The sequence below is a fragment of the Trachinotus anak genome, unplaced genomic scaffold, assembly GCF_046630095.1.
Source record: "Trachinotus anak isolate AG129_WGS33_773 ecotype Australia unplaced genomic scaffold, CSIRO_AGI_Tana_v1 ptg000002l, whole genome shotgun sequence".
NCBI classification, from domain to species: domain Eukaryota; kingdom Metazoa; phylum Chordata; class Actinopteri; order Carangiformes; family Carangidae; genus Trachinotus; species Trachinotus anak.
The window spans coordinates 26,920,936-26,940,940 of NW_027273853.1; the positions used below are offsets into that span (position 1 = coordinate 26,920,936).

A 20,005-nucleotide genomic window follows, 5' to 3' on the forward strand; every position below is an offset into this window, starting at 1 on the left:
TGGTTTTCTGAGTAACAGTCCAAAAGTCAAAGATCCAAACTCTCACATTTGAGGGCCTGGAACTAGAAAGTATTTCTTTTTTTTGATTGAAATAAAAAAAATAATAATAATTTATGGATCAATACAGACAAAGCAGGGTTTTGTCTGAGGCTATGCACAGGTAGTTGAGGGTAAAGTAAGTAAATATAATCTGGAACCACACAGAGCCTAAAAACCAATGTTTGTTGAAAGTTGTGTCTCACTGCTGCTGTTGGATTAATGTTCTCCGCTGCTGCATTTGTGAGTTTAAGCTGAAAACTTGTGCTGTGATTCATGGTCATTTCTGCTGCGGCTTCCTGCAGCCTCCAGAGAAGGAGGGCGGGCTACCTCGCCAAGTGGGAAACAAGACTGAATGTGCCTTACTGGGCTTCGCCCGCGACCTACACCGAGACTACCAGAGCATCCGCAACGAAATCCCAGAGGAGAAACTGTTCAAGGTCTACACCTTTAACTCTGCAAGAAAGTCCATGAGTACCGTGCTGAAGAACCATGATGGCAGCTACCGAATGTTCAGCAAGGGGGCATCAGAGATCCTGCTCAAGAAGTAGGTTTACTGCTGCTGCTGACACGGCTCTGTGCTCGGTCAGGTGACAGTCACATGACTCTATCCTGTGGTTCCAGGTGCTGTAAGATCCTGATAGCCAGCGGCGAACCCAAAGACCTGAAACCTCGGGACCGAGATCACCTGGTGAAGAAGGTGATTGAGCCAATGGCGTCAGAGGGCCTAAGAACCATCTGCCTCGCCTACAGAGACTTCCCCGCCGCTGATGGAGAGCCTGACTGGGACAACGAGGCCCACATTCTCTCTAGCCTCACCTGCATCGCTGTGGTTGGCATTGAGGACCCTGTGCGACCTGAGGTACGTCAGCCTTGTCGATCACAGTAAAAATACACACAACTCACACAACACCTAAAACATTAAGGTTCTTGTTTTAAGAATTTTAACTTGCCAGGAGCTGCAGGAGGGATGTGACCACATGGTCTCTTAGCAGAACCTGCGGTCATCAAAACCCTAGATTTTTAGCAGTGATGGTTCAGCGTTCTGTCATCTGTCCAGAGCACGCCATTAACCTCAACATGCATCACTCTCTACTTGTTTTTTCTGCTGCTGTTTTGCATCAGGTACCAGATGCTATCAAAAAGTGCCAGCGGGCCGGGATCACTGTCCGCATGGTGACTGGAGACAACATCAACACTGCACGAGCCATTGCCATCAAATGTGGCATCCTGCAACCTGGAGACGACTTCCTGTGTATGGAGGGCAAAGAGTTCAACCGACAGATCCGAAATGAGCTGGGAGAGGTAAGGCAAACACACACTGGACCAAAACACAGCAGTGTCTGTCCCAAAGTCTGTCAGTCAAACACAGTAGATTTAAAGACCCACTAAAGATGAGACTCAGAATAGTTAAGCCCCTTGTAACCCCTTGAAGGTGGGGAATCGCCTACAGTATTCCCCACCTTCACTACCATCACTTTATTCTCATAAACTGAAATTGAATGAATGTTTTTTGACTGAAATGATTAATATATATGTTTGCTGTTTCTCTGCAGATTGAGCAAGAGCGTATTGATAAAATTTGGCCAAAACTGAGAGTCCTCGCCAGATCATCGCCAACAGACAAACACACTTTGGTCAAAGGTCAGATATACTTTAAACTGGTCAAAAAGAGACATACAGAAAAATAAGTGAAAAATAAACTTTGAAGTGAATAAATAAAATGTGAGCATATAACAAATTCAGAGGCAGTTCTGATATAAAATTAAAACAAAGCCATTAAAGCAAATTAAAAGTGATAAACACCAGAGAAAACAAAGGTTTTAGCTGTTTTCAAACGTGGCACACCTTAGAGCCTCTCTGTGTTTATGCTCTCTCAGGTATCATCGACAGCACGGTGTTGGAACAGAGGCAGGTCGTCGCGGTTACTGGGGATGGAACAAATGATGGACCCGCCCTCAAGAAAGCAGATGTTGGCTTCGCCATGGTAACAACTGATATCAAATTGTTGCTTCTAGTTCACTCTGTAACATTCAAGACGGCTTTTTGTAAACGGTCATCACATGTTTATGAAACAGAACATAAGAATAAACATCTTCTAAACATGTTAATATGAGGTGATGTGAAAAGACAACAATATGTGTTTCTGTCAGGTTTAGATCCAGAGCACGTGGGAGGTTAAAGGTCAAACAATTGATTATTATTGTTATCATCCATTTTATCAGTTGCTTTCAGATAGATTTAATTGATAGATTAAAGATAAAATCTCCCAAATCAAATACCCCACCACTGGGTGAAGTACCAGAACATGTGGGGATCTACTGAGAGTCAGCTGACAGTGTCGGACCAATCAGATATGTGAGGAGCTTTTAGATGATCAAATTTTGTTCTTAGGTCATCAGCGTCAGCAGCAGCTTCACATGCAGACATATCCCAAACCCCCTATACACCAAGGTCAGTTTACTGTCAGGTTTATTTTAGCTAACCTACAAACCATGTCCTGCAGGGCATCGCGGGGACGGATGTGGCGAAGGAGGCGTCTGACATCATCCTAACTGATGACAACTTCACCAGCATCGTGAAGGCCGTGATGTGGGGCAGGAACGTCTATGACAGCATCTCCAAGTTCCTGCAGTTCCAGCTCACCGTCAACGTGGTCGCCGTCATCGTGGCCTTCACGGGAGCCTGCATCACCCAGGTCAGAGCCAACTGACACTGCTGCTGTCTGCGTCTTGTGTCCAGATATTTTGGCTTTTTGGCTTTAGCTTTTTCTTTTTTTTTTTTTCTTTTTTTTTGTTGTTGAAAAAAAGCATGACTGCACAACATTTTTCGCTCGTGCAATAAAATCGGAAATCTGCATCAAAAATAGCTCTCTTGCAGATATCTTAATGCTTTTGTTCAGTGAAACAAGCTTACTGTGAAGCAGGCTGGTATAACTTTTAATCTAAAGACATTTATGCTTTTTGAAGTGTATATTATCAAATCCTACTTCAAATTCTATTTTTTCTATTTTTTTCTAAATTAATTTGTTGGCCAAAAAACATGATAGTGACATAGAAGACATTGTGACAAGGACAACAGAGACAGTTGAGGTCACACGGTTGAATTATGTTGGGTGTGTTGTGGGTAGTGTGTGTGTGTGTGTGTGTGTGTGTGTGTGTGTGTGTGTGTGTGTGTGTGCGTAGGATGTTCAAATGAGAGTCCATAATAATAATAAGAAGAGGAACAGGAATAATAAGATTATGGCATCGATTATAATAATGAAATAGCAAAATATTTATGTATATACACAGACACTGTCACAATAATAATCAAATCCACCATTTTAAACTCTGTAAATGTTTGTTTACCAGTGACTGGCCTCTGACGGTTATTTCCTTGTTTTTTAATGGATGAACTTGTAAAACTTCAGGTTGATGTTGTGGTTTCTATGCTGACAGACACTGGCTATATCTGTTTGTGTGTTTGTGTGTGTGTGTGTGTGTGTGTGTGTGTGTGTGTGTGTTTTTCCAGGACTCTCCACTGAAAGCTGTGCAGATGTTGTGGGTCAACCTCATCATGGATACCTTTGCTTCACTGGCTCTCGCCACTGAGCCACCAACCGAGGCGCTGCTGCTCAGGAACCCATACGGCCGCAAGAAGCCGCTCATCTCCCGCACCATGATGAAGAACATCTTGGGTCACGCCATTTACCAGCTGACTGTAATCTTCCTCCTGCTCTTCCTTGGTCAGTGAATACACCACAGTGTGTGCCAAAGAGCAACATAATTATGTTTTAGAAGAACTGAAATTGAAGGTTCAGATAAGAATGAGCTGACATCACTTTCACTATGGATTAGGGGACAATAAGCAGTAAATATTTAACACTCCTCTGGTTACTGCCACTGTCTGTAAGAGATGTAATTTGTGCATGTTAGAGGGGAACGGTTCTGAGTATTCACAGTTTGGGTCATATCACTGTTTTCATACTGCCGATTTCAACATGTTTTTCTTGCAAAAAAAGAATTAACAACTGTTTGACTTAGGTTTTCTAAATAGTGCAGACAAAAAAATTTAGCTTTGTTATTGCCAATTTTTATAAATGTCCACATTATAGACATACTAAAGTGCAGCATAAACCAAAGACACAGGGCTGCATATCTCTCAATATGATAACCCCTAATGCTTTGGTTATGGATTTTGCCCTGTCTGAATGTGCATGGAGAGTAGTTGCTCTTTCCTGCCTGACCTTCTCCTTCTAGCGCTGTCAACGGACACACTGGTGTGGTGTCTTTTCCACCATTGTTATGATTAACACAAAATCTGTAATGCTCCCATACATCAGAACGGAGTGATGCTGGTGGATCCTCTAACCGTACATTGTCTTGTCCACTTGCCATTTATAAAAATGAACTCAACAGTTCAGTTTTTTTACTTGAACCATTCTATTCCTAGTGCATGTACTAGCTCAACATAAAACATTAAACACAAAAATGTACAAACAAAATGAGAAAATATGATTAAAAAATCACACTGATTTCCTGTAGAAATATTTCTTGAAAAGGGAATTGAGAGTTGACACTGAAGTAGTAGCCTGCATCCCTTCAGCAAGTCAGGGAGCCCTCACAACAAAGACTCCTGTAGTTACTAACCAGGAGACTCCTGTAATTTCTGTGTCTCCTCTCAAAATTTGTTATTGGAGGTGTGAGGTACAAAAAGAGTTAAATTCCTGCAATACTTGCAGGAATTTTGATATTAAAGGGATTTCAATGAGTTTTCTGTATGGATTATGGGAAAGAACTCAACTCTTGCAAAAAGTATGAAAAATATCTTAATGCACCAATTAATCTTTAACAATCCAACTATCTTTAACTATTTTGTGTTGATTCCTCCACCTCTTCAGTAACCTTTGTCCCTCCCTCTCACAGGCGAGACTTTGTTCGACATCGACAGCGGCAGGAACGCCCCCCTCCATGCCCCGCCCTCTGAGCACTACACCATCGTGTTCAACACGTTTGTCCTCATGCAGATCTTCAACGAGCTCAACGCCCGCAAGATTCATGGAGAAAGGAACGTCTTTGAGGGCATGTTCAAGAACCCCATCTTCTGCTCCATCATCCTGGGAACCTTAATCATACAGGTAACTTCAGTCATCACACTTGGTCAGGTTCACAGTGTTAACGTGATGGGTCCCTCTGTGATGGCATGACTCGGTCCTCCTGTAGGTCATCATCGTGCAGTTTGGTGGTAAACCATTCAGCTGTGTGGGTCTGACCATCGACCAGTGGCTGTGGTGTATCTTCCTGGGCCTTGGCAGCCTCCTGTGGGGTCAGGTGAGATACTCTCTTTGTTAGTAGATCAACTTTATTTTGATAGTACATAGTAGACAGGAAATGAGGGGGGAAAGGGGAGGGATGACATGCAACAAAGTTTTCCAACCAGACCTGGGGACTGGGCACAATGTGATTAGATGGTACTGTGGATCTTTCCTCATCAAACACTGTCACACCCAGAACAACAAGCTGGTTTTGAATTAAAAATCAGTTGGTGAAATATCCACAAGTTTCACAGGAAAAATCTTCCAGCAGCTTGATGGGAAATGTTTTCCGAGACCCCATCAGCAGAGTCAGTTAGAGTTTATATCAACGCCAAATTAAAACAGGAGCTGATCAGGAAACACACAGGCTTCTCACTAAAATGTGATCCAGTATATACAGTATATAGTATATTTGATACGTTTAGCGGAGTTGAGGACCCAAATGCACAACAAAAACTATAGGAGGGGGAAAAAGATATATTTAATAACAAAAGAACTTATGAAAACAAGGGTCCATCACTAACAAGGTAGGAACAAAAAAAAAGTAAAATAAAAACACAGGAGCACTACCAGAGCAAGAGAGTCACTGGAGCAAGATACAGGGTTAATACAGCAGTACAAACAGATGACAGTGAGCACAGAAACTAAATAGACACAAGGGAGGCAAGGGCAATAGAACACAACACAACAAATAAAACAGGAAATGAACTAAAACAGAATCAAAACCAAAGTCCTGACATAAAATGTTATATATTATATTGGGTAATATAATATATACAGTTTAAAATGAGGGAAATTAGAAATAATAACCTGCATCTTTTTTACTGCTGATCATTGTCATTAGATGATTAAAAACCGTCTCCAAACCTTCAGGCGTATCAGTAAGATTTTCAGGTCACAGAGTTGAGTGTCGAGGAACAGGAAGTGTTGTCTGTGACAGCGGTGTGATATTTGTGTTGATCCCCCCCCAGCTGGTGTCCAGTGTCCCCACCAACTGGCTCAAGTTCCTGAAGACCGCAGGTCACGGCACGCAGCAGGAGGAGATCCCTGAGGAGGAGCTGGAGGAGATGAAAGACCTGGATGCCATTGACCACGCTGAGATGGAGCTGAGGAGGAGCCAGGTGCTCTGGTGCCGTGGCCTCAACCGCATTCAGACGCAGGTATGGTTTCACCTTTGTTGGAAAATTCCACCTGGATCAAAGACTAAAGCCGGCAAAACAGTGTTCAACATAAAGACAAACTTTTATATTATGACTAACGTTTTATACTAATTATTTGTCCCCAGACAAAAGTAAACAAACAAAATAATCCCGTGGATTAGCTGCTATAGATAACTGTAGTGGGATCTACTCCAAACCAACAGCTGCCTGTTCATCTGCACACACACACACACACACACTAGATTCTGTGCGTGGTCATGCTTGAAAAGTAGTAGCAAATGACTGTTATGAGGGCGGTGGTCGGTCATTTTGCTTCGATTCGATAAACTAACTGACTAAATCTTGCTCGGGGCAAAGTGACTCACACAGGACAAGAGGCTAGTTTTTCTTTTGTCACGTGACCGTGGCATGAGGAGGAAAACTAAACAGATTCCAGCTGTTTAGTTACAATAAGGCTGTTCAGTTAACAGATCCATCTGCTGATAGTTACAGAAGCTAATCCAGGAGTTTACTGTTTACTTTAGTTTGGGCAAATAATTGAAATTATTTCTGTGATGTGATGTGTGAGAACACCAGAAATTTCCTGGAACACACTCAGCTCCTCCATTAAATCCTGAACTCCCTCTCATCTCTCAGATCCGTGTGGTGAACGCCTTCAGAGACAGCGTGTCTCCCTACGAAGGACTTGAGACGCCCGAATCTCGCAGCTCCATCCACAACTTCATGAGCCACCCTGAGTTCCGCATCGAGGACTCTGAGCCTCAGATCCCCCTGATCGATGAGAACGAGGATGAGGACGACGCCCCCACCAAACGAAACTCCATCGTCATCCCACCGCCACTGACCGGACTGTCCAACCTGCCGCCACTCCCGTCCTCGCCCAACCAGAACAACAATGCCATGGACCGCGTTGTCCCGTTGCATAAGGACGGTTCCAGGCCCAGTCTGATCCCACCTAACTCAGCAGGGCTGCCACCGTGTCCGGGGAGCCCCCTGCACAGCCTGGAGACCTCACTATGAAGCTCCTATGACCACTTCCTGTTCCAGTGGTCTGTTCTGTTCGTACTGTGTTCCTCATGGCGGGAGCGCTGCTTCCTCTGAAAGTGGAGGAATAAAAAAACATTTCAAAAACAGACTCGTCTAATTGTTGCTCGTCAGGAGTTCACCTGATGAATCTTAGATTCCAGGAAGCAGAAGTGTTTCCAGATGAGTTTGTTGTTATGTTTGAAGTGGCGGCGCAGGTTGACACAGACTGTTTTCATCCTTCCTGATGTTTTCCTTCTTTATTTTAATGAACTCTGCAGTTGTTATTTAGGTGAAGAGTGTTTGTGAAGTGGTCAATCAATAATCAGTTTCTGATCTGTAAATATCAATGTTGATGTTCAGACGTAGTCAGGGCTCGTTTTAATCTGCAGTGTTTCTGTTTGTCAGCAGACAAGCTGATGTGAGCTGGCGGTCGTGAGTTAAGGTTAAAGGTTAGTTTGTGTGGCGGTTAAACTTCAGGATCTGTGACTCAAAGTGTAGAGTCAGTCAGTTTTAATGAGGAGAGGGAGGGGTTGGGGGGGTGTATTCTTACAGAGATGTGTTTGTAGTGAGAAATGTTTAAAGTAAATGTCTAATGTCTGAATTTTATTCTAGTATTTTTGTAAAAAAATGTTTTAGGTTGTTTCAAAAGGTGTAAAACCAAAAGTTATTAAAAGTTAAAAACAACAGCCGGGTGTTTGTGACACATACAGTTTCACATCAGACTGAAGAAGAAATGCTGGAGTTTGACAAACCACAAACTGATTCATCTGCATATCTAATTTAAATTACTTCAAAGACATTTTCACAAGGAAAATAACAGGTCAAAACTGATTAAAACTGATATAAGTTATATGCTGTTATAAGTTTTAATCAGGAGTGAAGAGAGACTGAATTAATAAAGAATATCAGGTCATCATTCTTCACACTTACATCTTCAGGCTTTACTAAACACACCAAATTACATAATATCACAGGGAGGATGGTTCTTTGTACAGCGCTGTCATTTTTCTATGGAAGGACTCACAGGCCTCTGTATTTGTGAAAACAGGGTGATTTTACAGGGGGATAAAACCATCATAAAGCAGACTTGGGAAATGAAGGCTGGATTAGAAGAACACGGTGAAAGCAGAGTGTTAGGGCCAAAATGTCACAATGTTATGAAAATAAACTTGTGGTTTTAATTTAAAAACAAAAAAAGTTTTGACGCTGAGAGTAGCCTCTCAATTTTACAAGACAATATATTTCCAGATGATAAATAAAAATGTCATAATGTTATGAAAAGAAACTTGTGGTTTGGATTTTTTTTTTTAAGTTGACTCTGAAAATAGTCTCAGTTTTACAAGAAAAACAATTTCCAGATTATAATTTCATGAGACCATGACAAAGTTATTTATTTAAAGGAGCTGTTTGTAAGTTTTGCTATTTCTGCATAGCATTGTTAGCATCAACAGCTGTTTACTTACCAGTCTTGAGGAAATGCTCTGAGTAAAGCATCAAACTTCATACCTTTATTCACCAAGACCTGTCTCCAGAAGTGAAAAACAACCCTCTTGTTTTGCTTCTATTTCTATCACCTCCTTTCTTGTACTGAAGTTAGCATGCTAACCAGCTAGTCCTGAGCAGGTCGGACTGTCTCATTATTTCCAATACCGAGTCACTGTAGCATGAAGTTTGCAGACGACACCACTCTCATTGGACTCATCTCTGATGGCGATGAGTCTGCCTACAGGTGGGAGACTGAGCGTCTGGTGACCTGGTGCAGGCAGAACAACCTAGAGCTAAATGCTCTGAAGACAGTGGAAATGATAGTGGACTTCAGGAAGAGCCCAGCCCCACCCACCCCCATCTCCCTGTGTGACTCCCCCGTGGCTACCGTGGAGCATTTTCGCTTCTTGGGAACCACCATCACACAGGATCTCAAATGGGAGCTAAACATCAGCTCCCTCATCAAAAAAGCTCAGCAGAGGATGTATTTCCTGAGGCAGTTGAAGAAGTTCAACCTGCCAAGGACTATGATGGTGAACTTCTACACCTCCATCATTGAGTCCATCCTCACCTCCTCCATCACCATCTGGTTTGCTGCTGCCACGGAGAGACTGCAGCGTATCATCCACTCTGCTGGGAAGGTGATTGGCTGCAATCTTCCATCCCTCCAGGACCTGCACGCCTCAAGGACTCTGAGGCGTGCAGGGAAGATTGTAGCTGACTCCTCCCACCCTGGACACAAACTCTTTGAGACACTCCCCTCTGGCAGGAGGCTGCGGTCCTTCAGGACCAAAACCTCTCGCCACAAAAACAGCTTCTTCCCATCTGCTATTAGCCTCATCAACAAGGCTAGAGAGCCCCACTGTTGCTGATCAATTGCACCAATCACCAGAAAAAATTCCTTGTATGTGAAAACATACTTGGCAATAAAACTGATTCTGATTCTGATTCTGATGCAGTCTGCTCTGAAGACGTAGAGCTGCTCAGAGGCGTCATGGTTATAACCTCTTGTCTTGCAAACACAATGATGGCTGAGGGCTTGCCAAGACTGGTAAGTAAATATCTGTTAATGCTAACATTGGCTATGTAGCAATAGCAAAACTTGACAGCTCCTTTAATGTTTCAAGAATAACTGATTTTATGAGAAAAACGGCTGATTATTAAGAAAATGGTAACAACAATAAACGTTGTGAAAAATAAGTTACAATTTTATGAAAGAAAACATTCAGAGGACTCATATTGCTTTGTTGGAGAAGACTTTAGATTTAATAAAACAGGGCAAATGGGTCTGGGAGTGGCCCTATACTGATTTCACAAGAAGAGGGAGAGGCTGCATCCAAATGGCAGCTGATTGGGTTGAGCCACAGGAAGTAGGCCACATGTTAAGCTACAGTAGGCTGTACATGTAGATGTACTGTGTATGCTAACTATAAATGGAGGTCCACAACAACCACACACTTCAAATGTGTTTTGGATGAGAAAATCTACAGACAGACAAACAGACTTAATCCTTATTAAAACATTCTTTATTTTTTATCAATGTGACGGTTCGTTTTAAATCATTTTAGTTAAACCCAAAAATCGGCTTTAACTCTGTGGACTACAATACCCACAACTCCACTCGCGGCCTCGTCATAAACTTCTAACCAATGGCTGAGGGCGTGTGAGTCACATGACCCGCGGCGCCGCAGATTTGAATTGTTTGTGTATGTGTTCGTCTCGCAGTTTGAATGCGGAGCAAAAAAGAAGATTTGTGAGTTTTCAGAGAAACTTGAGGTTTGTGACTGTTACGTTAGTTTAACGGAGACTCTCTGTGAGTCCCGTGAGCCGCTGAATGAACCAAACTTCCTGTTTAAAGTCTCAGTTTAAAGCTCATGTCAGTTACCGTTTGATTGGGTGGAGAACTAACGGGCTAGCAAGCTAACGTTAAACTTAGCATGGTTTTAAAGTTAATGTTTCTTAAAGAACTGTTTGTTTGAAATGTTGTTCTAGTTTACTCGGAGAGCTGAAGGTCTGCAGGTCCGATCTGGATCAGTCTGTGTCCCACAGAGGAGAACCAACGGCGGGATGGACTGTCGAGCTAACAGCGGTGAGTTAGCCTCCACCACACCGTCCACACCGTGTTCGTGTTCCTTAACGTCTTCATGGTTCACGTTTGTGTCTCCGAACAGATCTGTTCTTTCTGACCGATGAGAAGTTTGACTTCGATGTTTCCCTGTCACCTGCCAGGTAGGAAGCACATGTCGGTGTCTGCTGAGCTCAGTAATGACGGGGCCGGGGTCACACAGCGGGAACACTGAACCAGTTCTTTTTCATTCCGTGTGGCATCAGCACCGTCTTCCATAGTTCTGCTTGGGGCAAAGTCAATGTTTAAGTCCAATATTTCCACACACTGTGCCTCATTTACGGCAGACCAGGGGTGTGTGTCCCAATCCCCACCTCCACCCCAAACGTTTGAGTATGAAGTGAATGCTGTGTGCTGAGGCCTAAAATGAAACTAGGTTGTTGTGTGTGGTGTGCACACATCGTGCTCTGATCATATAAATATCAGGTCTCTTAATGAAAGTAAACAACACTGTAGTATTAGTAATGATAGAGAAGCCACCACTTTTTATTTCAAACAGTGAACGCGGTGGTCGATAACTTCTGGTTCTGCATTAAAAGGAAAATTTAAGACTTCGATATGAAGCAGAAACGGAAATGAATCCAATGCTTATCTCAGAGGTTTTGCTCAGATTGGACGTCAACCCTCTTCATCCCTTTCGAGTTTGCAGGTCTGAGCTTCATCTCTTCACAGAGCTGTTTGTGTTCCTCTCGGCCCTGATGTCTCTCTCTGCTCTGCAGCTCCAAAGGTGATGAAGATGAGGATGAGGTCTTCGTAGGTCCGGTCAGCCATAAAGAGAGGTGTGTCTCTGTTCACGTGGCGTCTCGGCTGGAGGACGGTGGCGTGCGGGCGAGCTGGAGCCCGCTGACTGGGGATCAGCTGGAGGCTGTGTGTCAGGAAGCCCACAGACTGGCCACCCAGCTGCAGAGCGGCGAGCCGCGCCAGGAGCACGGCGAGGGTGACATGACCACCGGTACTACAACGGACAGGGAGGAGTTCGTTCAGGACGCAGAGGCCAAACTGGGCGTGCTCGGTCAGACCGCCAGTGCCCTCAGCCCCATCAAGCGCCAGACCTTCTGCGTGCAGGACAGTCCCATGAAGCAGCTGCCCCCCGCTGTCCAGCGCCGCCTGCTGGGAGGAGGCAGCACCAATGCAGCTCAATCCACATGCCCCACTGCCCCCAACAAAATTTCATCCACCCGCCCCGCCACTGCCTCTACAGCTCCATCCACCCGCCGTGCCTCTACAGCTCCATCCACCCGCCGTGCCTCTACAGCTCCATCCACCCGCCCCACTGCCAGACTCAGCACCTCCAGCCCTGTTGCTGGCGCCAGGGCCCAGCCCAAGACCGCACTGCGAGGGAAAGCCGCGCTGGGTGTTGGCATCGTGCTGCCGAGCAAACCAGCCGCTCCGCCAACCTCCTGTTCAGCCAACAAGAGCAAGGTGGAGAAAACCAGACTGCAGCCACCGAGCAAAGTAGGAGCAAAGTTTGTTTTTTACTTTTCAGTTCACAGGTGAAACACTCCATTTATAAAAGACCAAAAATAACGACAGGGTCAGTGGCGCCATCTGGTGTCAGTAGCAGATATTGTAAACCTCCGTCACTGCAGGTTCTCACCAACCTGTGACATGTATCCAGAACCTGAGCTTACAGAACCTTGTGAATCTTCAGTACAAGGTTCTTGAATTTCTACTGTGTTTCACAAACCAAGACATTTAAAATATAAGTGTTTTATGGTATGTTCAGTAGTTTAGAGCAGTTCTAGGGCAAACAATAATGGAAAGAGTGAAGCTAACATTGATTTTCTTGCATGTTTACACATAATGACTCTTAAACCTCAGTATCAGTGAGTTAATAAAAGGCTCTGCCTTCAGGAGGTTGACAGGCTGGGACCAGCTCTCACCACACTGAGCAGCTCTAATGAGGCAGCTGCCTCCTTCAGGACACCCCCCCCTCCCCCCCCCCCCCCCCCCCGGCTCTGTAGTGTCAAAACAAGCATCCCACTGCTCAGTTTTCTCCTGAATCAGTAGAGTGAACTGCAGCTGGATCATCTGTGGGATGTACAGCAGTCACTTCCTACAAATTTTTCTTACAAGAGAAATCAAATAAAACTACTGATAGTTCCCGAGCTACCTGAATGTTACTGGACATTGTAATCGAAGTAACAATATACTCCCCAATACTGTGAACAATCAGTGGTGCACAGAGACTAATACAGAATAATGTCAGATATTGTAAATCGCCTACATATTCAGACACTCTCCATACAGTAAAACAAAACAAACACATGTCCTGCTTTATTAATTTTGTGTACATACACAAACTAATGGTTCATTTATGGTAAATGTTGGCAAAGTGACATCACATCTGCTCCGTCAGTCACCACTGATCGTGCTGCCGCCAACGTCTGCAACTACCTGATCTTGGCTTTAGTGGCAGCCTTTTTTTTTTTTTGTGTAAGAATACAGATCTCTGCCACAGAACAGTTTTTACTTCTCCTCCCACTGATCATCTGTGACCCCTCAGTTATCTGATGACTCACCGCAGGTGTTGTGACCCCCAGTTTGGGAACCACTGTGTTAATAGATGAATGAAGATGTTCATGTTTTCTTTCTGCTCTCTTTATTTTAAAGGCGGTTGGGGGATGGAGGCGGAGCCCGACCTCTCGTCCCTCCAGCAGGGCGGAGTCTTGTGAGGATCTGCTCTCTGATTCGGCGAGTGTGGCTTCTGACATCAGCGACTCCTCACTCAACTCTAGTCAACTGGGGAAACGCACATTGGCTCCGCCCACCAAGGTAACATACCTGTCCCTTGTCGCGCAGGTGCTAAAAACTCCACTGAGTGGAAATCAGCTCCACCTGTCGGACAGAGTCTGTCGCTGCAGCCAAACAAGTAAGATAAGTTATTATAAACACATGTAATGAGACTGATGTTTTTCTCTCCATCAGAGTGCAATGAGGAACCTGTCAGGTGTGAAAGCTCCGCCTCCTCAGGGCAGGAGAGTGACAGACAGGAGGAACACATCATCATCCTCATCCTCAGTGTCGAGCTTCAACTCCAGCCTGTCTCTGTCTCCTGCTAAAGGTATAAATTCATATTTAAATATGGTCATGATCTTCATCTAAGTTACAATAATGACGAAACACAATATATTTGAACAAATAACACATAAATCATTGTGTTGCATTCGTCCATATTGAAACATGGACGAGTGCAACACAATTCAAACACAACCAAACACAACCTTACTGGAGTCAGGAGTGATCACAGCTGGAGTCCAGTCTGTGAAACTGAATTGAATCTGAATTTGAATTTGAATTATGGGAATGTGGACGTATATGCAGGGGTTGAATTTTCAGTGAGGTTCAAATACAGCTTCAGAGCAAGTAAATTCAGTTTCATAATATTTACATTAAGTCTCAAGTTTATTGGAATTTAGTTTCAAACTAATAAATTGAATTTCAAATAATTGTATTCAGATAAAGTTATTCAAGTTCAAGAACACGTTAAAAGAATATGATGCAAATTCTGTTTTTTTTAATGCAATTATTGAAGTTGAGCAAATCAAATTCAAATGTGAATTATGTAAATTCAGTTTATAGTGACAGACACACTAAAGTGCTCATTGTCAGGCAGGTTTTCTCTGCTGCTCATCACCTTTTAACATTTCAACACAAAAATAAAGTTTATAGTATAAACGAACAGAATATATGAGCTTAAAGGACCAAAGTCTTATTGTGAGATTCTCAGTGGTTTTATGTGTCTCATGTTTTCACACATAGCTAAACAGTTATTGTCTAAATGAGCAGCTACTTCTAACTTAACAGGCTAACTAGTTTACTAGCAGCAATCTAAGCATCTACTAGTTAACTAGCTAACAGCTAAGTAACCTGCTGACTGTGAACTAACCAGCTGACTAACATGCTCTCATCGTCCAATCAGAACATGCAGCAGTACCTGTGTTGTGTCTCCTCAGGTAAACTGAACTCTTCACTCAACCGGAGTCTAAGCGGCTCCACTGGCCCCGCCCCCAGCAGTGTCAACAGACTGGCCAATCAGAGCAAACCACGTCGCTCCACCGTCTATGCAGCCGCAGAGCCAGCATCCTCCACCGCAGGCCGCCGCTCGCTGTCCGCCCACGGCAGGAATCTGTCTGAGTCAGAGCGCATCAAAGCCCTCAGGTCCACACCGCTGAAGAGGGCTGAGGCCACGCCCCTCCAGATGACGCCCGCCAAGAGAGTTTTGGAGAGGAGCACCTCCGTACCTCCCACCGCATCAGTCCGACCGCAGAGCGGCCTGAAGGCCAAACCCAAACCTGAGGCCGTGGTCATACCGACACCCAGCGGAGGAGTCAGAGGAGTCCACCACGGCGATGGTGAGACGCTGATGATGTCAGAGCTGTGATTTTAATGTCAGTTTATTCCGTCATCAGATCAGTTTCACATCCTGGAGCTCGTTCAGCAAACTCTTGTTCTGTTTGCCTTCAGAACAGGAGGAGGCACTGAAATTGTGTAATTTTTCTGTTTAGCACAATTTTCAATAACGTCACTCTTCTATTTTTACTGACACAAAACCTCCGTGTGGATCTTGACCTCAGCTGGATTCAGATCTGATCCATTTCTGATTAAACTGGTCAAACAAAAGCAGGTTTTCAGTTTCTGTATTGAATCATCTGACGACACCTTTTTGTCTGCCACTCTCTGTTTTTAATCTCCAGACGTCTCAAAGATGTTGAAGCCGAAGAGACTGATGTCGGCGAGCAATGTGGACAGGTAGATGACATCACTACACTTCAGCATCAGCTTCACAGTGACATCATTCACATATATGGAAAATAACAGATTTTCTGACTCTGCTGAACCTGTTCAAACACTGCAGAGTGAATTACTAGTTTACTAGCAATCTGGGCAATGTTGGTTTCACTCTCTTCATTGTGTTCTGTTGAGAAACACTGAATGTGAAAACCGGAGAACCCTGGGGCCTTTCTGTGTGCAGGTAAACTGATGATTCTGAAGTTCCCATAGTTATGAATGTGAGCGTGAATGGTTGTTTGTCTCTATATGTGAACCCTGTGACAGACTGTCCAGGGTGTAGCCCCCCATATCCTCATAAGGAGAAGTGGATCGATGGATCTCTTTACCACTCAACATGCATAGTCAGCGATAGGTGACCCTGGAAGTCACTTTAAAGCAGCTACAATTAATACATTTATATTGATAATGTATTAAATGTCTGTGAAATGTCATCTTGTACCGATGAACTTGCAGAGAATTATCACCTGTTTGTTTTCGGCTGCAGCAGGAAGCTCAGAGAAAAATGTCCTGTACCTGTTCAGCAGCAGACAGACGCAGTCAGAGAGCAGCTGGTGAAGGTAGTGGAGCAATTAGCAGCTAAAGAGCCAGATGTTTCCCTCAGGAGGTGGTGGAGACCAAAAACAGAGCTAAAAGAAGAGGGAGCACTGGACTTGGATTTATCAGGAGGACAAAAACATCACTCCACACTGAAATGATAATGTTTCTCTGTAACTGCTTAGTGTGTAATTAGGCAACAAGTTCACAATATCAACATAAAAGGTGATGATTGATAAGTGTTGTGTTCACCTTCACATCTGTTACTGCAGGGTTAAATACTGAGGGATATTGTTTGGTAGTAAACGCATCATCCAGGAGAAAACACCTGGAACATCTGTCCTGTCACTTGTTGGGTCTGAATTCGACCATTAAGTTTCTGACAGATCAATGATGTCATCACTTAGCACCTTCCTCTCCTGTAGTCTTCCTCAGAAGCCCTCTGCTGCTCCTCTGACGCCGTCTGCTGGCGGCTGCAGGTCACTGCAGATGAAGGCGCGCCGCCCCTCCGCCCTCCCCACCCCTGTGAGACGCAGGATGTCCGCCATCCCCACGCCCACCAACCAAACCCGGGCTACCAAGCCACCGCCCACTTTTGACGTTGACCCCACCCCCGGCTCAGCCAGGAAAGAAAGCAGTTGCAGGTGGGATATTTTAAACTGCTGTAAACCAATAGGGACGCTGCTGTTACCATGACAACACACGATGAGGTCCGGCCTTGTTAATTATCTCTGTGTTGCTGTTTCTGTGTAGCCCCGCCCCTGCAGTCATGCAGAAGGCGGAGCCAGATGATGCCCCTGACATCCAGCCCTTCTGTCTGGAGGAGGAGCAGCCCCCTGCAGCCCCCCTCCCCAGCCCGCCCTTCAGTGCTCCACAGCCAGACCAGGCAGAGAACGTGGAGCCCGGAGCCCCGAGTCAGGGCCAATCAGAGCCCATTAGAAACCTGATCGAACTGGACACTACAGAGGAGAGCAACAGCAAGACCCAGGAGGTCAGAGATCACACTCTTAAACACACTCACCAGTTCTACCAGTTCTACCAGTTCTAATCATCTGCCCATGTCTGACAGGGAATTTGTAGTAAATCTGGAAACTTTTGTATCCTGCATTTGTTAGAGTCTGATTCATAAAACAGTTTCTCAAGTGCATCTGGTTGTATGATTTTTTTTTTATTTTTTTTTTTATTTTTTCCTCTGTTGGAGAAACTGATGAATCTCCAGCTGTCCAGTTTAATCTGAAGTGCAAAATCTCTGAACCTTCAAATAACTTCTCTCCAGGTTCTCCTGTTGGATCTTCCAGCTCCGACTCTGCAGCCTCAGGAGAAGCTGCTCATCGACCTGACCAACACCCCCGACCTGATCCGCACCAGCAACAAGTCCTGCACCACGACTCAGGTAACACCTCACACCTGGTTATACATCTACAGACAGTGTGCTGTAATGTTACAGCATTGGTAGGTGAAGTTTTTCTACATGTCCAAAAGTATGTGGACACTTCCGCCTCCGTCTTCAGTGTACTTTTGGGCTGAGTCTCTTATTAGTCAATAAGAAGCTATAATTATTTAATAAAGATGAATCAAATGACCATATGAAATGTGTTTCTGATTGAGATGAACCTACAGAGAATTATCACCCGAATCTGCAGCTTGTCAGATTTAAGGAGCTCTCATCGTTTCACAGTCAGAGAGCAGCAGGTGAACATTTAACAAAGGTGATGGTGATGATGATGTGTTCACAGCTGTTTCTACTGTTTCAAAGTGGACAGAAATGGAACAGTATAACTTTAAAATCACGTTCATATATCTAATTTTAAGAAGCTTTAAGGGGTAAAATACCCGTGACTAAATAATATCAAATCCTTCCCATAACTTAAACCATAAAACCCTCATTTTTAATTAAATGGAAAATGTTTTTGTCCCTTTAAAGATGTTGGGATATTCATTTCAAAATGACTTAATTGTATTAATGAATGGATTGATGCAGCTGTTGCCTCAGACAGAACAAAGATAACATCGTCCAGTTTAATGAATATTAAATGATAACTGATGAGTTTGTCACATTTCAAATTGATGCATAAATTAAGTCATGCACCCTTAAATTATATTTTGTACTTAATTAAGGGCTTTTTAAATAGTTTTTTCTCAAATAAATGAATAAATGAAGGGATCTCCGGCCACCATACCTCAGTGCTTTTATTTTTTTCTTGGGTAAATAACAGATGAATTCTTATTTCATTGTGCAGCTCTGTGGCAGCAGTTTGTACCACAGCTCCGTGCACAAAGCCAGCTCCATAAAGACATGGGAAGGAGATAAAAAGTTGTGTTTAAAAGGGTAAAATAAAAATAAAAAACCTACCAGACAATGAGTGTTTGTTATTGTTGTGTTTCAGCAGCTGATCGACCTGAGTTCTCCGCTCATCAAGTGGAGCCCAGAAGACAAGCGGGAGAACAACGCTCCGCTCATCAACCTGTCCTTCTGATCCAGGTCCTCCTGAAGACCTGGATCTCGTGGTGTCTGCAGTAAACTGGACTTAACAGGTTTCTGTCTTCAGAAACTCTTAATGATAATTTTGTTAACAACATGGTTTTAATCAGTGAAGTCTTTACTGAATCAAAGTATTGTGTTTTAAATTATGAAAATATTCAGAGGTTGCTGAAGTTTTTCTGCACCTGATTCTACTTTTCATTGTCTCCGTCTCGCTGCTCTTATTAATGTCTGAATAAATGTTGTTCATGTCACTACTGTAAACACTGATGATCCTGTGTGTTTTTATATAAGTATTTCTGAGCTCTCCCAGAACCATACTGAAAGGTCATTTAAATCATCTAAACCTATGGAAGAGTTTGCTATAATAATATAAGTCAGGGTTGAAAATGTAGGAAATAAACGAAGTACTCGTCAGTCTCTCCTTGAAGACATTCAAAGTGTTGCACTTAAAAGTGAAATTAAATGTGAAGAAAGAAAAGTGAAGTGGAGAGAGAAAGTCAAACCCAGTGTACTTTCACTTCCACTTCCGCTCAGCTGCTGAATCATTGGTATCAGTGTCAGATCGTTCATTTTGGAACGATTTGACTCTCTCCAATGTTCAGACTTGGTTTCTGCTCCCAAACCTCTTAAGAGCATCCAGAAGAACAAACCTCATCAAGGCCGTTTCCACCAGCCTGTGCAGGTGTTTAACTTTGCTATCAACGTGGTTCTCAATGGGAATAGATCTTTCCGTCCACTTGCTTTGCTAATGTAGATTTTAAAAATGCAAAAAAATATAATGATAAAGGTTCTGTGCTTGGCAGAGGGGGAAAGGTTGCTGTAAGATAAAAGCAAAACGGGCAGCCTGGTAGTCGAGTGGTTAGTGAGTGCAAGACGCTCTTAGCAGGCAGTCACCAGTTCGACTCCCGATCGGTCCGACTCTTTCCTGCATGTCATTCCCCTCTCTCTACCCCCTTCCCTGTCAGTCTCCACTGATCTATCATAAAGGCACAAAAAGCCCCAAAAAATTATTGAAAAAAAAAAGATAAAAGCAAAACGCTCTAAGTTCAGTGGAAACAGGTGTT

At 43.7% G+C, this 20,005-nt stretch overlaps 2 protein-coding genes across 4 annotated transcripts in view; both read left to right on the top strand.

Annotated features, from left to right (window-relative positions):
- LOC139606579 (plasma membrane calcium-transporting ATPase 1-like) overlaps positions 1-8,797 on the top strand; it is a 29,377-nt gene extending 20,580 nt beyond the window's left edge. For both annotated transcript variants that reach the window (XM_071458835.1, XM_071458839.1), the window contains exons 11-21: positions 342-583; positions 661-898; positions 1,162-1,341; positions 1,593-1,680; positions 1,917-2,023; positions 2,543-2,734; positions 3,550-3,763; positions 4,944-5,155; positions 5,241-5,348; positions 6,304-6,492; positions 7,129-8,797. In XM_071458835.1, coding sequence (XP_071314936.1) covers positions 342-583; positions 661-898; positions 1,162-1,341; positions 1,593-1,680; positions 1,917-2,023; positions 2,543-2,734; positions 3,550-3,763; positions 4,944-5,155; positions 5,241-5,348; positions 6,304-6,492; positions 7,129-7,512 — 2,154 coding nt within the window. In that variant the 3' untranslated portion in view covers positions 7,513-8,797. The remainder of the gene's footprint in view (positions 1-341; positions 584-660; positions 899-1,161; positions 1,342-1,592; positions 1,681-1,916; positions 2,024-2,542; positions 2,735-3,549; positions 3,764-4,943; positions 5,156-5,240; positions 5,349-6,303; positions 6,493-7,128) is intronic.
- A 1,845-nt stretch (positions 8,798-10,642) lies between these two features.
- Positions 10,643-19,202, top strand: gtse1 (G-2 and S-phase expressed 1). 2 transcript variants are annotated; one of them, XM_071458921.1, is made up of 12 exons: positions 10,643-10,779; positions 10,996-11,092; positions 11,175-11,232; positions 11,848-12,583; positions 13,742-13,903; positions 14,057-14,192; positions 15,085-15,483; positions 15,826-15,880; positions 16,882-17,100; positions 17,210-17,447; positions 17,733-17,849; positions 18,844-19,202. In XM_071458921.1, the coding sequence occupies exons 2-12, from the start codon at positions 11,071-11,073 to the stop codon at positions 18,931-18,933; spliced, it is 2,232 nt and encodes a 743-aa protein (XP_071315022.1). In that variant the 5' UTR covers positions 10,643-10,779; positions 10,996-11,070; the 3' UTR covers positions 18,934-19,202. The 2 variants fall into 2 exon arrangements, with proteins under 2 accessions (XP_071315022.1, XP_071315030.1); XM_071458929.1 differs by having other exon boundaries at positions 18,847-19,202.
- Positions 19,203-20,005: the final 803 nt, after the last annotated feature.

Coding starts and splice junctions, on each gene's coding strand:
- gtse1 (XM_071458921.1), top strand. CDS start 11,071: ATGGACTGTCGAGCTAACAGCG. Junction 14,193..15,084: donor GTCTCTGTCTCCTGCTAAAG/GTATAAATTCAT, acceptor GTGTCTCCTCAG/GTAAACTGAACTCTTCACTC. Junction 17,448..17,732: donor GCAACAGCAAGACCCAGGAG/GTCAGAGATCAC, acceptor ACTTCTCTCCAG/GTTCTCCTGTTGGATCTTCC.